The 17,211-nt window shown below is 40.5% G+C and overlaps 1 protein-coding gene across 2 annotated transcripts in view; it reads right to left on the reverse strand.

Moving 5' to 3' along the window:
* sbf2 (SET binding factor 2) overlaps nt 1-17,211 on the reverse strand; it is a 368,376-nt gene that overhangs the window by 82,311 nt on the left and 268,854 nt on the right. For both annotated transcript variants that reach the window (XM_060940828.1, XM_060940827.1), the window contains exons 20-21: nt 7,655-7,827; nt 7,477-7,550 (exon numbers count right to left, since the gene is read on the reverse strand). In XM_060940828.1, the coding sequence (XP_060796811.1) occupies nt 7,477-7,550; nt 7,655-7,827 (247 nt within the window). The remainder of the gene's footprint in view (nt 1-7,476; nt 7,551-7,654; nt 7,828-17,211) is intronic.

The following is a 17,211-nucleotide window of genomic DNA, read 5'->3' on the forward strand; positions in this document are numbered from 1 at the left end:
AGCGGTAGTGACTGAGCTAAAGCTTGCCGCTTAGAAAATGACGGCAATTTATTGAGAACATGTTCACACTGATATTTTTAATGCCAAGCTGCAACTTAACAAAAGTGCGTGCCCCTCGCTGACACGGCCATTTGTCCTCCGCTCCAATACAAACCCCTCGACATCAGTGCCGCGTTTGACTAAATGTTTCGCGCTGTAGAAAAGGTAATGTGAGTGGAGGGCAGCGACTGGGACTGAATGTGCGGATGCTCGCGGTTAGATTTAGAATAGATTCTAATAATTCCAATTCTAGAATTTTAAACTCGTAGGTTAACCGACTTTAACCGGCTAATGAGGCTCGGTGGTCGGTCAAGATTTTTTTTTAGTTTTCGCCATCCCTAAATTGAATAAGACGTTAATTAAGAAATAAAGCAAGTTTAAAAATGACTTCAGTTCGCCTTTAAGTGTTGTTCTTCTTATTAACCTCATACACTGACCATCATCGCATTGTTGTTTGATAGCCGATGTGCACGGTAAAGTTACAAAAATGCTCGTGGCAGCAGCAATGACCGACACCCTGACGAGCTTTGCCTCTCCTCTGTCGCCATGATTGCTGTCAAGAGCTGCGTCTCAAATTGAAAATTCTGGCCTTACATTCAAAAGTATCTACTAATCTAGAAAATCCAGAAGGATGGGATAGGAAAAAAAAGACAGACATTTCAGTAGGTTTCAAAGTGACAGGAGAGGTTTTTAAAATTCAGATACTAACTGTAATAGGAAACCAGTTAGTACTAGTGCATGATAATGGTCCAGAACAGGACATATATATACACACACACTGATCAGCCATAAAATTAAAAACACTGACCGGTAAAGTAAATAACACTGATTATCTCATTACACTGCAAAAAACGGAATTTGAAGAGAAAATTCCTTAACACTAGTGAAATTATCTTGCTGCATGGACAGATAATTTTACTTGACAAGACATCTTGGAATAAGTTGGTTACAATCTAGAACTAGTTTGAATAATCTCAGAGTTGGTGTCTTGTATTCTAGATTGTATGCTAGATCGTTTCAACGATATTCAAGATATTCTAACTTGTTACGATATCATTTTTGCGGTGTCGAAGAATACAAGACACCAACTCTGAGATTATTAAAACTAGTTCTAGATTGTAGCCAACTTATTCCAAGATGTCTTGTCGAGTAAAATTATCTGTCCATGCAGCAAGATAATTTCACTACTATTAAGGAATTTTCTCCTCAAATTCAGTTTTCTGCAGTGTACAATGGCACCTGCCAAGGCGTGGGATATATGAGGCAGCAAGAAAACAAGTCAGTTCTTGAAGTCCATGTGTTGGAAGCAGATAAAATGGGCGAGCGTAAGGATCTGTGTATATGAAGTGTATATAGTATATATATATATATATATATATATATATATATATATATATATATATATATATATAGTGTGTATATATATATATATATATATATATATTTATTTTTTTTTGTAATTATATATAGATATTTATGAAGTGTATATATGGTATGTAGTATATATATATTTTTGTAATTATATATAGATATTCATGAAGTGTATATATGGTATATATTTTTACAGGTGTATTAATGTAGTTTGGATTTCGGGGTAGTTAAAAAGGGGTGGGAAATTAAAAAAGTATTGTACTTCTTCCCACTCCTTTTTCGAACAATGTGCGGTGTTTTGTAATGTCTTAGCTCTTTATGTTATTTTATTTATTTATTTAATTTCTCATTTTCTTTCTTTTGTATGTACAAATAAATAGCTACATACTTTTTTTTTATACATGTTCGAAATAAAAATAAATTCATTCATTCATCTGAGCGGCTTTGGCAAACTGTGACGGCTAGATGACTGGATCTGAGCATCTCCAAAAATGGCACAGCTTGTGGGGTGTTCCTGGTATGCAGTGGTTAGTACCGAACAAAAGTGGTTCAAGGAAGGACAACTGGTGAACCGGTGACAGGGTCATGGGTGTCGAAGGCTCATTGATTCACATGGGGCGCAAAGGCTAGCCCATATGGTCCAATCCAACAGAAGAGCTACTGTAGTGGGTACTGCCGGTATGAATGCTGATATTTTTCTGTTTTAGCCAGCGTTAACTTTTTCAGTAGTTTGTTCCCCAGTAGCTCTTCTGTTGGTTTGGAACATATGCCCCATGCCAATCAAAGAGCCTTCGACACCCATGACCCTGTCGCCTGTTCACCGGTTGGTTGCCCTTCCTTGGACCACTTTTGGGAGGTACTAACCACTGCATACCAGGAACACCCCACAAGATGTGCCGTTTTGGAGATGCTCAGATCCAGTCATATAGCCATCAAACTCTCGCGGTTACCAGAGGACCCAACCCCCACTGTAACCCTAGCTGTATAGGCAAGAGGCCGAGGGCTATGGAAACGGAGATCGGCGCTGCACCCATGCGCCTCAAAGAGCTGGTTAGTACTGGGACAGGAGACTGCCTGGGAAGACCAGATCCTGGCGTGGAAGGGACTTTGACTTGAATCACTTCATACCAGCAACACCCCACAAGATGTGCCATTTTGGAGCTGCTCAGACCCAGTCATCTCGCCATCACAATTTGGCCCTTGTCAGAATTGCTCAGATCCTTATGCTTGCCCATTTTTTCTGCTTCCAACACATTAACTTCAAGAACTGACTGTTTTCTTGCTGCCTAATATATCCCACCCCTTGAGAGGTTCCATTGTAATGAGATAATCAGTGTTATTCACTTCATCTGTCAGCGTTTTAAATTTTATGGCTCATCGATGTATATATGTGATTTAAGAGATATGACACATTTGTTGAGTGGAGGCCGATGGATGGGGAAAAAGACCAATGCAGCTTGTCAGGATGGAGAAAAAGACTAAAATATGATGTATTAATTTAACCATGGCTTGTTTGACCGGTGACTCATTAAATGCTTAAAAGTATTAGCGCACCAAATTCATCTTCGATAGTTCTAATAGTAATATACAAGTCGATTTAAAACTAGTTGGAGAAAGCCTGATTTAGGGCGAGTCTAAAAGTAAGGGGTGTGAAATTTTTTAGAGTCGTAGTCAGACACAAAAAGGGTGAGAACCAATGGAGTAAGGAACTTGATCTGGGGCAAAAAATAAAAAGGGGAAATGTTAACAGACAGAAATGCATTTGAAATGATACTGTGAAAAAAATCAGCATTGAGGCAGCTGACTGATCACACACTAACATCTCTACACTGCAAAAAATGGCCTTTCAAAAATAAGAAATAAAAGATTAAAACAAAGCATATTTGCTTGAATCAGGTGAAAAAATCAGGTGAAAAACTGCCAATGGAACTAGTCAAATTTGACTTGGTAAGATTTCTTAAAGTAAGATGAAAAATCTAACCTGTTTTTAGATGAAATAATTCCAAAATAAGATTGGGGAACTTATTATGCGAGATCTGATTAACTCAAAATAATCAAAATAGTTCTTATAACAAGATCGTACTTCTTACATTTAGCCATTCAAGTCATTTTTATTTATTTCATTTTAAGGGTATTTCACTTAAATTCATGACAAAGTCTTAGCAGTAAAAACTGAATTTATGATAAATATACTAATATTAGGACTGTTAAATTCTACAACTACACTGCAAAAAGTAAAATCTAACCAAGATTAGATATCTTAAATCAAGACAAAATATGCTTGTTATTTGTCTGCCAAGATAATTCTCCTTTCCAGGCAGGTTTTGTGTAAGAGTATTTCACTTACTTTAAGCATTTTCCCCTCAATTATCTTAAAGGTCCCATGGCATGGTGGTTTGTTGATGCTTTAAACGGGCTCGTGGAGGTTTCCGGATGTTATATCCGCAGCCTTTCTCGAAATGAACCCTCGGCACGTAGATATAGCCTCCTGGGAGAAAGCCCCATTTCAGCGCTTTTCCCAGTGCGTCGTTTTGCTAATGAGAAGCAGGAGGCGGGGAAGGGTAGAGGGTGGGGGCGGGTCTTATCATTAATATTCATGACATGTAAATGTGTTACCTCTGATTGGCTAACAGCACTGTGACGCTACCTCCAGTGGGTCAGAACAAGCGGATGTGGGTGTCTTACTATGGCGAGAGAGAAGGAACAAACCGCGAAGGGAGAAATACCGCGCGCTGACGTCATTAAGGTGCACCGCGAGGAAATAAAATAAATTCAACAAATGTTTGGGTTTTTACTGAACAAACAAACAAATAAAATGAACGAGTGACTTAAAAAAAAGAATGTGGGTGTCTTTGTAAAAACTGTTTTGATTGGCTATTATAACAGAGCATGCTGCATGCTTTTTGGTTTTGTAGCGCAGAGTACCTGGCTAACTGCAGGAAGCGGTTAGCTGCACAGCTAATGTAGCCATTGCAAGGCTAACGTGGCACCGATTTTAAAACACGGCAAAACGACTTAACAGTTATACACTTACTTGTTCGGTGTTTGTTGCTGATGCGGCAGGGATGCTTGGTACGGACCCAGGCTTCAGTGACAGTTGATGTGCAAAACCTGCCCTGTACTGTCCCAAGTTGTGGAAACATTCATCAGGAAAATGCTTCCGACAAACATACACCGTCTTAGGTAGACTCGACGGCGTATTATTGGAGTAAATAAAATTAAGCCACTGCGTCTTCAGGGGCTCTCCCGTCGGCAGTAAAAACAGACTCTTTTCTGTGTTGTCACATCCATGTACAGCGCAACTTCCATGTTTGGTGGCAACTTTTGAGCTGGGCGGGCAATCCATACAGTGGGTGGGAATCCAGAGGGGGGGCGTGGGGATCATCTCCCTTGCTGATGTAGTAAAGGGAAGAGTTTATCAACGCGCCGTTTTGATGTGCCATTCTCAAATATTGGGCATAGTTTGGTTTACACATTATGAAATTTCTAGCCACTGGGGTGACTTAAGAAGGTCAGAGGAACTCATTTTAATGTTAAAAAACCTCAGAAAGTGAAAATTTCATGCCATGGGACCTTTAATAAGGTATTATAACTTGTTATTGAGATTTTATTACTGGTTATGAGTAAGTTCTGTCTTAAAATGAGAATTACCATAATTTCATCGGTGTTATATTAACCATGACAAGTTTGTCAAAGTCAGAATTTCTTATTTCAAGCATCTTATCCTTTCTTTTAATCTCTTAACACAAAACAGATAACTAAATTAAATGAATTGTTGTATTGGCAACAAAAACAGGCTACAAAATGGATTGGTTTGTTGTTTTGATTGTGATTTATTTGGCGGCCTCAGTTGGTATAAACACTTACTTAAACAGAGCACACCAATACGCCCAGATAAAATAGTCAAACTGTTGGTTGGGGGACAAAGTATCTAGCATGTTAAAATGAGTAGTACAACTTTACTTGTTTTTAGTATAAATACACTAGTTTTAAGACATCTGTGGGGTTTCTAAAGCTAGATATATTTACTGTACTTGTTTTTAAAAATCTTGCCAAGTCAAATTTTCTTGTTCTGTTGGCAGATAATTTTGCTTAAGTAAAATATTCCTAATTTTATTACTTTTTTTTCTTGTTTTTGTAAGCCGGGTTTTTGCAGTGTAAGCATTGCTAGCTTAAAAGATTCTCCTTTTGCGACCTGTAATTAGTAAAATACTCTAGATATGAGACCAGAGACTATCGTGAATCAAGTTGACGACATGTCTAGCATTGCAACAAGTTTTTTTTTTCCCATTTCAACATTCAAACATTAAACCATCTCTTAAGATTCCACTTCCCCAGGACCTCAGGCACCAAAAAAAAAAAATAATAATAATAATAATAATTTTAAAAAAGTCTACGCATGTTGACTTAGTGCTTACACAACGCCAAAGCAACAGTGCAGAAGATTCAAAGATTTCAGTAAAGTTCATTTATTCCCAAAACAAGCGTACTTTGTTTTTTTTTCTTGAAACAAGATGAACCGCATTTGACAAATGTCCAAAATGCACTTACTCGTTTAAAAAAACCCCTTGTTTTATTTTCAAAGGTGCTCCAAATAAGACTTTTTCAAGACATTTTGTCTATACAAGATTTTCAAGATGGACTGTCTAAAAACTAGCCTTTCTAGCTAAATGAGGTTTTGCTTGTTGGGCAATTATGTCTTATAATAAGGGTGGCTAGATGTTTTGACTTGAAAATAGACAAGTAAACTTCCGAAGATTTGTATTTTTTGCAGTGTAGTTCTCATGCCTTGGTCTTGAAAGCCAGTGTTTTGATTGCTGAATTTGACAACGGCTCTCCAAAGTGAAGCCGCTTCTCCATTATTCAAGACGACCAAGAGTTCATGCTCTCCGTTAATGGCTTGCAAAGAATGGCAACTTTACATGGATAAACACGACTCGATCTTTATGGACGGACTCTATGGAAATGGTGTCGGGTCATCATTAAGGCGCCTCTGGACTTTATTTGAAAACCCCAAACGATTAGGATCTCTACTAACTGTAAATAACGTCGCTCGAGAGATCCGGTTATGTTTACACTGTCCAGATCGCTGATGAAGTATTCAGCTGGGTGCTCTGGCCTTATTCGTTCAGCTCATTAAGAAAAATGTGAGCAAAAGAGCAAAGGGCGAGTTTGTAAAACAAGGCTCTTGTTGTCTATTGTAAGGATTTCAGAGTGGACAAGAGTGTCTTCTCTGGAAAAAGCTCAGGTTTTTTTTTTTTTGAAACTCCGAGCGAGAGCCGATGGTCTCCGTGGGTCTGAGAGACCAGAGGAAAGATGACTGCTTTGAGGATAGGAACCCCGGAAGAACCTCTGATCTGACTGCACTGACATCGCACAGAAAAGGCCAGAGGAAACAGAGGTCATAAGGAAGCTCTTTGATGAAGATCGCACGAGCTACGAGTCCCTGTTGGCTTTGCATCACCCGAAACCTGCATTCTCTCTTCATCCACAAACAGCTCGCTGAGGTCAGAACAGATGGGAAAATATGAGAACACTCGTGTCTCTCACTAGCAAGGAAGTGGACGTAAACAATCTTATCGCGCATTAATGCTAAATATCATGATTTATCAAATTTTGTATTATTCCCCAGGTGCACCTGTGTTGATTAGTGTTCTTTAACAGCATTTACAGAAAGAGTCTCCAGTGTCGGGGCTTATTAACCAGCCAGATGTAAAAGATTTCCTCAAATAATCATGTCAGTATTGCTCAAATCTTTTAACAGCCTCCTACTGATCCGCGTTAAGCGTATTAACATGAACAAAGTCCTAACTTTAAATGATCTGCAAAATGTTTGTAGGAAAAAAAAAAAAAAAAAGAACCTTGGCCCATTTTTCCCCCTGCAGAGTGAGTGTACAGCATGCTCGCTCAGGCGTGTAATAAATCCAGAAATTGAACCCAGAGATCTAAGTTTCAAAACAGAAAGCGTCTGGATAAATTAGACATCGGTACGTGACGGAGCAAAGACTCCGCCGTAATGATTATGACGCTAAACCTAGAAAACCTGACCACCACCACCATGCTCACCTTCTGGATGGGTGGAAGTCTCCTGCTTTCTCTATGGACAGCCTCCAGAGTTTCCATCTGGATAGCTACGATGCCTAAACACACAATATATTTTACCTCAGCATATGTCTGTTAAGCTTCAAATGCGGACATTGATCATTATGACTCGCTAGCATCCTTCCCTTTAACTAGTTCTTACCTGGAATCATACTGTGCAGGTTCTTGATGTGGTCCTGGGTGACCCCGCTCTCGGTGCAGACCTTGTCGATGAACCGAGTGATGAACCTCACCACTGAGTTAGCGATGTCGCTGTTCTCAGAGTCTTCGAATCCGCTCTCCGTATCGAAGCTTTCTGCGACGCTGCCGGCGATGCTGTAAAGCACAACGTCAACGGACGTTACGTGATTTGTTTAATAATACTAATTCCTGAGCGCTGTCTCACCACACTGACATAACCCCTTAAAATGTCATAAAACGTGTAGCATACAATGATGACATCACTTGCAGGTGTGTTGGTATAGAAACGGCATCAGTAACGAAGCAGAGTTGATCTCTGCGCAAGTGCTGGTCCTGCTGCTTTCAGGTCGTCCTGCAACTCTTTTCAAGTGGCTTCTTGCTTCACTCTTACCTTCTTTAAGGCCCGGTCCCACTGGCCGATGGACACAAAACGTATGCAAAAAGGACACAGCGGACGAGCAAAATTTCGGGGGTGGCTCTATCCGTTTTCATCCGCTCCAGAAATGGACAAAATTGGCGAAAATTTGCGAAAACAGAACGGAAAAGAACGGACGTCGGTAGTATATAGCGGGGATGTTAAACGCATGTTCATAGGAAGCCTAGCGGATGAAAGCGGATGGAAGTGGATGACAGCTCCGAAGGGGTTACCGGTGATAACTGAGAAGCGGACGCATAGCAGAAAGAGCGGATGCATAGCAGATGAAGGGGATGCATCACGTACGCCTAACGGAAACAAAGGGGATGTTGCGCAGATGTATATCGGATGCAGACCGTTCACTGCGCATGCGGGGGGTATGAATTGCGTCTGCTCCGCGGATATAAAGGGATGCAGCACGCACGCCGTCAGCATAAAGCGGAAAGACGTGCTGGCGGCTACATCGAGAGATCCAGATGATTTTCTCCCCCTTTTTATACAAAATATCGATTGTCCGCTAGGTGTCCTTCTACATACTCTAGACATACTCCAGACATCCTAAATATACGAGATACATCCCAGATATAAACGCTTTGTCCGTTTTGAATACTTTATATATGAGATGCATACGCTTACATCCTTTCTATTTCCGTGCTACTAACGATGAATAGACGTTTCATGTACCTTATCTTTCCTCCCTCTTTCCGTTTTCAGCTGCAGCGGATGTGAGTTGCGAGGATGCCCAGAGGATGCAGAGAGGATACAGCAGACGTTTAACGGATGATAACGGACATAGAACGTTTGTTGCTCGTATATGTCGCGGATTTACATCGTACACGGCGGAAAGTTCATCCGTTCTAAAAGTTTTGTGCAGCTCAAAACTTTTGAAATCACAGTGGACGGATGCTCGATGGATAGAGCGTATGAAGCACGTATGCAATGAGTACACAACGGATGCATAGCGTTTTCCAACGGATGGCAAAGATTTTTTTACGTTTTACATCCTCTTTACATCTGTAAGTGCAGTGGGACCGGGCCTTTATTATTAATCTGAAAGTGTGAGTGAGTTGTAGAACCTTGCGCAGTGATGAGTCGCTGTAGTAACATGAATTTTCCACCCTGCGTGTTACTGAACTAAATGTACTGACACAAATATCAGCCTTAGCTATGGCTCTGCAGCTTTTGCTATTGCTTTTCTCTTTCGGAAATGTTCCTTTACCTTCACCGTGATCATTACTTCCTGTGACGGCAATGTCTTTTCTAATGACGTCAGGCACAAGTCGCATTGCTTTACAGAGTATACATACATATATATATATATATATATATATATATATATATATATATATATATATATATATACACACACACACACATATATATATATATACACATATATATATATATATATGTATATATATATATATATATATATATTTTTTTTTTAATATACTGTAGCATCCAAATATGTTTGCCGCCTGTCAATTATCTTTTGTTTATGCTCATCAATACATACCTGTTTGGTGTAGCCTAGTAAACTAGACCCACCCGCCTAGCGGCCAAAAATATTTTTGCCTGCGAGTGGGTCTAGCCTTGCACCATATCAACAAAACACCCCGGGCATCAAATTGTGCCTGCCAATCACAACGCAAGGTTTTTGTTTGGATTCTTTGGGTGGGCTTTTGCAGGAGTGACAACAAAGCTGCGCGACGCTGGAGAAAGCACAACAGGAAAGATGGCTACGGCTAGTGAACAGCGCGCGTTTGACTCCGCTTTGGAATCAGTTTTAGAAGAATTAGACTTGGAGTTTTCGTTGAAACATGAGCAGGAAGAGGCTCTCCGCTCATTCCTTTTCAAGAAGGACGTTTTCGCTGTTTTGCCGACCGGCTATGGCAAAAGTCTGATCTACCAGCTGGCTCCGCTCGTAGCCAAAAGGATGGGGCTAGTTTGTGCAGTACGAAGAATTAATAAACAGCTTTGAAACATTACTTTTTGATTGGTTCTTATTTTCTCGTTATTTTAAATTTAACCTCCTAAGGCCCAAGCTGTTTTTTTACATGCATTTTTTATTTCTCTTTGCTATTTGGGCTTATTAGAACCTGATTAGAATAAAAACTAAGCATCATCTTTTGATAAGATGTACTTTTAGAGAAAAAGTATGTCCACATATGTGGATTCTTGCTCCGAATTTCCATAAAGTGCTGTCCACGCATGTGACCGCTAAGCCCTAGGAGGTTAAGGGAAATTATTTTACCAAACACTACTAAATAAAAATAAAAACTCTCAAAAACAGTTTAAGCAAACCCTTGAAAAACACTTGAAAAAAAGAAGAGTGTATGTTAAGTATGTGGTACAGACTCCAAACTTGTGGTCATCATCGCCAAACTTCTTAATATCTAGAACCTGTTTATTAATTAATACGCATTTTGAAAAATTATTTATTTCAAGGCCTCCCCCACTGCTTTCTGTCGCTCTGACTACGTCACAGTCACTGTTGCGCTGATTGGTCAGAGCGTTGGCCTATACGCACAGAGACCGTTTGAAAGACAGCGGGTTGTTCCACCCACACCCTTCGGAAATGTCTACAAGCGAGGCCAGACTACATATTCACATTTAGTCTGGCTTGCCAGGCTATGTTTGGTGTATAACCATGAACAAATCAGCCATAACATTAAAAACACTGACAGGTGACGTGAATAACACGGATTATCTCATTACAGTGACGCCTGTCAAAGGGTGGGATATATTAGGCAGCAAGAGAGCAGTCAGTTCTTGAAGTTGATGTGTTGGAAGCAGGAAAAATGGGCGAGTGTAAGGATCTGAGCAAATTTGACAAATTGTGATGGCAAGATAACTGGGTCTGAGCATCTCCAAAATGGCACATCTTGTGGGTTGTTTTTTTTACACCAGTATGCAGTGGTTAGTACCTATCAAAAGTGGTCCAAAGAAGGACAACCAATTGGTGAACCAGCGACAGGGTCATGGGTGTTGAAAACTCATTGATTTGCATGGGGCACGAAGGCTAGCCCATATGGTCCAAACCAACAAAAGAGCTACTATAGCACAAGCTGCTGAAAAAGTTAATGCCGGGTAACAAAAGAAAACCGCGAGTTGGCCTAGTGGTTAGCGTGTCCACCTCTCGATCGGGAGATCGCGAGTTCTACTCATGGTCGGGTCATACCAAAGACCATCATAAAAATGGTACCTGCTGCCATCTGGCAAGGCACGCTGCAATACAGATGCGAGTGGGGAGTCAAACTCTCGTGGTTACTAGAAGACACGCCCCCCCCACTGTAACCCTAGCTATATAATAGGCGAGAGGCCGAGGGCTACGGAGATCGGCGCCGCCCTATGCGCCACATGGCGCGGGAAGGGACTTTGACTTTTTTAAAAAAGAAAGCTGTCAGCATGAACTTTTTCAGCAGTTTGTACTACAGTAGCTCTTCTGTGGGATTGGACCATATGGGCTAGCCTTCGTGCCCCATTCGAATCAATAAGCCTTCGACACCTAGGCCAAACAAAATAATATATATGGCAGATTCTACCGTAACTGGATCCATTAACCACTTGCCCACAAAATAAGAAATTTTTCTTGTCCTTTTTTCAGTGAGGTAATATTTTCAAGATTGAAAATATGGTATTTGGTCTTCTAAAACAGCACGTCATTTAAAAATACACCGAGTATATCAATAAAAGATTGTTAAAGAATAAAGTTCTATTTCTTTGACATATCTGACAGACATAACTCCCATTTTAAAAATCACTTTCATTATCCCTGTTGCTATCGTCAGTGAATTTCTGTCAGATGACCGGACGATAGACTCGGCCATTATGGATCTTTGGTAGTTATCGTGTGGAAGCAGGCTTTATCATTTTTGGGTGTCAACAGATAGAGTTGAAATAGATTAACAGCGAAAAAACTATTTCGTTCACGAGAGAAGCCCACAGTTATTTTTAAAAAATGCTATCGTCAGTCTGTCAGTCAAATGCACCTGACGATAGTAAAATTCAAGCCCTCACCACGCACATGTTGACTGACGCAAAGAGGAAATTCTACTGCGCATGATTTTTGTGACAGCAGACATTTACTTCCGGGCAAGATTCGGAGTTCTGACAGCTAGATTTCATCAAATAAATCAAGGTAAGATTTTCAGTCAGCTATCCTGACGATAGAAATTTTTGACGATAGAAACATTGAGAATATATTTGTGCATTCATATTGAAATTTTTCTGGAGGAAGACTATCGTAAGTTGAGATAAATCAGAGCCACTTGCGACCCTTTCAGCCGACAGGCCATTTCAATGTGTTATTTCCCCGCGAAAGTGACACAGTCGTGTCTATCATCACTGTTCTGACAATTATTGTTGATATTTCAATTTTGAAAATAAATTTTATCTTTTTTATTTCAATATTTTATTTTATTATTTGGTTCTAGTGATGAGGTAGCCTGGGCCCGCCCATCTTAAGCGTGACGCAACACGAGGGCCTGTTGTGAGCTTAGTCTGGCCAGGCAAGCTATCTCCAGCTCTTCCAAGCTCCCGAAAAATCGGGAACCAATCAACTTTGAGCATCTCCAACGGCCCTGGGTAGAGGCGTGTTCAAGGCAGTGACGTAGTAGAACTGCGACCGGAAGCCATAGATTGTTTACAGAATCTATGCGCTTCATTCACTAGAAACATTACGAACATGGAGCAAGTTCTCATTGAAAACGGAGCAAAGAGCAGCCCTGGAGGTATTTATTGAAAGGAAGGACGTTTTCGCCTTGCTCCCGACCGGCTTCGGTAAGAGTTTAATCTACCAGTTAGCCCCGTCGCGTCACATACGTCACAGGAAAGAGTGATGTGATTGGTTTAAGCTTCGTCACAGCCTTTTCTGGCTTCGACCAGTAGCAAACTGAGGCATTTCAGGGAGGCGGGTCAACCACGCACTTTGGGAAATGGTTGGGCTTAATATCTTTGCCAGACCAAATGCTCGCAGAGCTTTGAAGTCGCGTTAGCCAGACTAGTGATGAGGTATTTAATATTATTACTAAATTTGTAAGATTAATAATGTAAGAAACAGTTTTGTTGCTATTGTCATCTAGAGTGTCTGTCAGAATATGATGGTAGACGTTAGTTTGTCTGTCAGATTTTGATGATAGAAACCGATGTGTCAGACATTTTATTAATTAGTTACCAGGACTACTGTCCTAAAATTTACTGTGAATGTCCAAGACCCCAAATGCTACTAGAAAAACTTAATAGAATGATCAAAATAATCAATTCAGCAATTTAAGGAGATGGGACTTAACTGGCCTCTGTTATGGTAGAATCTGCCATATGCGTTTCCGGTTACCCGACCGACCCTGTAAAAACACTGTGACCCTTCAACTGTTTATGACCACGATAAACAAACTATTTCTCGCGCCCGACCCTACCTGCTTGGCAGCCACCTGGCGAGTCAAACGAGAACCGCGAGGGCGTCATATAAACCACTCGGTATTTGCCGAAAAACACGAGGCCCATCAGGAGTAAATTGACAACCAACACGCACCTCCCTCTACCCCAGCCCTTTCAAACCAGCACGGGCACGGCCTGGTAGGACGCTGCCTCGGCCAGTCATTCGCCACCGTGCAAGCGCTGCTCAGCGACTTAAGTTTTGATTTGATCCATGGCTCCAGCCCACCTTTAAATGTTTATAACTCGGACACCGAAGGTCAAAGCAAAGCCAAATTTCGTAGGCATTTCTAGACAGGGGTCACCATTAGATGCAATCGAATACATAGCTGAACAATGCTGCGTATTCTTGCTAGTGTTACAATGATGATTATCTTAGATTTTTAAGTAGAAAAACTGGCCACCCTTGTGTTCATGCCTTGAAGGGTCAGATGTAAATGACTGCTTGCACATGCGCAGTATATTTCATCGATTCTTCCAGGCAGCGCTCGAAACTAACGGCGTCCCGACCAGCGCTCGAAACTAACGGTGTCCCGACGTCCCGGGGACCATAAAAAATGTCATCGGGACACAAAATTATCATATCTGGGACAATCCCGGGACAATGGAAAAAAATAGATCTAGAAAAAAAGTTCTACATTAATATTATTTACAAAGCCGTAACACATACGTAGACATTCACCTAATTTGTCAATTTTAATTTTAAAACGTTAACAGCGAAAAATACATAGTAGCTACACTTTCGATGCACCTGCATCCGTAGGCTACAGAGCGGCGCATTCTGTTCGAGAATCTTCGGCCGGAGTCCGCATTATATGGACTTGGAATGGAATTGCTACCGCACACGCTGCGCCGACTCTTGCCAGAACAAAAATGCTTAAGTGGTTGAAGCGGACCGACCGCGGGGAAGAAACTGAAAGCCCAGACATAACGTCTCCGGGACCTTCAGGATCCAAAGTGTCATCGCCTGGTCTGCAGGCAACGCTAGCAACTGAATGAACTGAATGAACACTGTTAGACACGTTATAAAATACAACAGGAATGATGTGGATGATATTCACGGAAGATACCGTTCAACAGAATAAGTGAGTTTTCTTGGTGTCTTTCTAGTTCAGAAAGTTTAGTCAGTCAGCAGCACAACTAGGCTCGGACCTGGCACTATGCTGATGTTGCTAACATTTGCCCCCACGTTTCGGCAGCGAAAGTTCATAAAATGGATAACGGAAAGTTCATAAAAATGGATAACGGTAATGGATAATGGAAAGTTCATAAAAATGGATAACGGTCTCATCTCATCTCATTATCTCTAGCCGCTTTATCCTGTTCTACAGGGTCGCAGGCAAGCTGGAGCCTATCCCAGCTGACTACGGGCGAAAGGCGGGGTACACCCTGGACAAGTCGCCAGGTCATCACAGGGCTATGGATAACGGTAATGGTGAAAATTATAAGTTGGCCTTATAAGTGCCAACAGATATTCAAGGTATAAGTAGATGAAATGAACATAAAAGGGGTCTTATTTTCAACTAAAGTGTACTGCAGATGTAGGGAGTTGAAACATTTTCTGAATGAGCTAGTTGGCCCCTTTAAATAAACGGGTATCTATTCATACAGTGAGATCACCAAAGTTTAATAAACTGAAAATGCAATAACTGTAATTTGGAAGTAGATGATGTATAGGACATGTGTCGCTTGTGTCTTGTGACTTATTGTAAAAATGATATAAAGGGTTCAAAATCGCATAGTTACAAATATAATAGTAACTTCATGAGATAATATTAACCACTGGTTATTTCAGAGAGGAAAAAAATGGGGACACTATTGCTTCCATTCGGGACAATACAACACAGAATTCGGGACCACTGGGGGACACAAAGAAAAAAAGTTAATTTCGAGCCCTGCTTCCAGGTGCCTATAAAATGGAGGTTCGCCTCGGAACAAAAAGCGACACAGTGGACAGAAATGTTTGCTTGTCAAATCAGCCTATTGCAATGCAAAAGATATTCACAACAATTAAAAATATTTCCAAATGAAGAACTATAGAGTAACTACAACATTGTTTCCTACAACAAATCACACAGTTCTGACATTCTGGGATCGGTTGCAAACGTTTAACGAGTATTTTGCGCAAAAAAAAAAAGTTTTCAAAGGAAACTTCTCACTTTTTCCCTACCTACCCTAGAAAATTTGTCGTAAACTTTTGGGATAAACAATTTTTTTTCCCTACCTACCTACCCTATTTTGAAAACCCAGGAAACAAGAAACACATATTATTTTGTTTGGCCCTATAACCCTGTCACCCGTTCACCAGTTGGTTGTCCTTCCTTGGACCACTACGTTGCCACCGCTTTAGCAACATAACATAAATGCAAGTTCTCTCTTTTAGAAGAAATTAAGCATCTCAAGAGTGGACATTAAAGGAACAGTCCACCGTACTTCCATAATGAAATATGTTCTTCTCTGAATTGAGACGAGCTGATCCGTACCTCTCTGAGCTTTGCGCGACCTCCCAGTCAGTCAGATGCGCTGTTACTCCTGTTAGCAATGTAGCTAGGCTCAGCATGGCCAATGGTATTTTTTGGGGCTGTAGTTAGATGCGACCAAACTCTTCCACGTTTTTCCTGTTTACATAGGTTTATATGACCAGTGACATGAAACAAAGTTCAGTTACACAAATTGAAACGTGGCGATTTTCTATGCTATGGAAAGTCCGCACTATAATGACAGGCGTACTAACACCTTCTGCGCGCTTCGGCAGCGCATTGATACCTTCACTCCTGAGTAACTTTAACCCTCTGGAGTCAAAGGCCTTTCAGAGACTTTGAGGCTGTTTGCAACACCCTGACATTTTCAAGTATTTCAACTAACTGTAAACATCTATGCAAAAGTGGCACATATGGTTGTATTCTGAAAAGCCTAACAAAAAATAATATGAAAGTAAAGTGAATGTAATACAAACACGTTTTATTTAAATTGAGTGTAAAAAAAAAACAGGTTTTAGAGGTCTTCAAACAGTGCAAGAAAACACACAATAAATATATCTAGCCAATACTTTTGAAGTTTGAACCTTGTAAACAAAAGTGTTGGCTGCATAAAAGTAAAAAGAGCATTTAGAAATGTTTTGTTGTTTCCATACAAAATGTAAAAAAGTAATTGTATGTCAAGCCAGTGTCTCTGTTAGTCGAATACTAATTAGATGGGCGTGCTCTCACCTCTGAATAGCCACTCAAGCACCGGGTACAAGCACCGGGTACTTTACATGTGAATAGCGATAGGTGTGGCCTCGGGGGCTGCTGCAGTCAGACAGTACAGAAAATCCAAAGATTTCTTTTCACTCTCTTTAAAAAGGGCCAGCTATATAATTAATTTCATATATATATATATATATACACACACACACACACACATATATATATATATATATATATATATATATATATATATATATATATATATGAAAACTAGAAGTTTCAAGGTTTTTAATGGTGTCACTTATATGTTTGAATGACAAAAACTCACAGGGTTACAGATGTGTTTTTGGAGAAGTGTCAAATTGCCCACCGGCAGACACTAATTTGTGTAACTGAACTTGTTTCATGTCACTGGTCATATAAACCTATGTAAACAGGAAAAACGTGGAAGAGTTTGGTCGCATCTAACTACAGCCCCAA

The sequence above is a fragment of the Neoarius graeffei genome, chromosome 15, assembly GCF_027579695.1.
Source record: "Neoarius graeffei isolate fNeoGra1 chromosome 15, fNeoGra1.pri, whole genome shotgun sequence".
Lineage (NCBI taxonomy): Eukaryota > Metazoa > Chordata > Actinopteri > Siluriformes > Ariidae > Neoarius > Neoarius graeffei.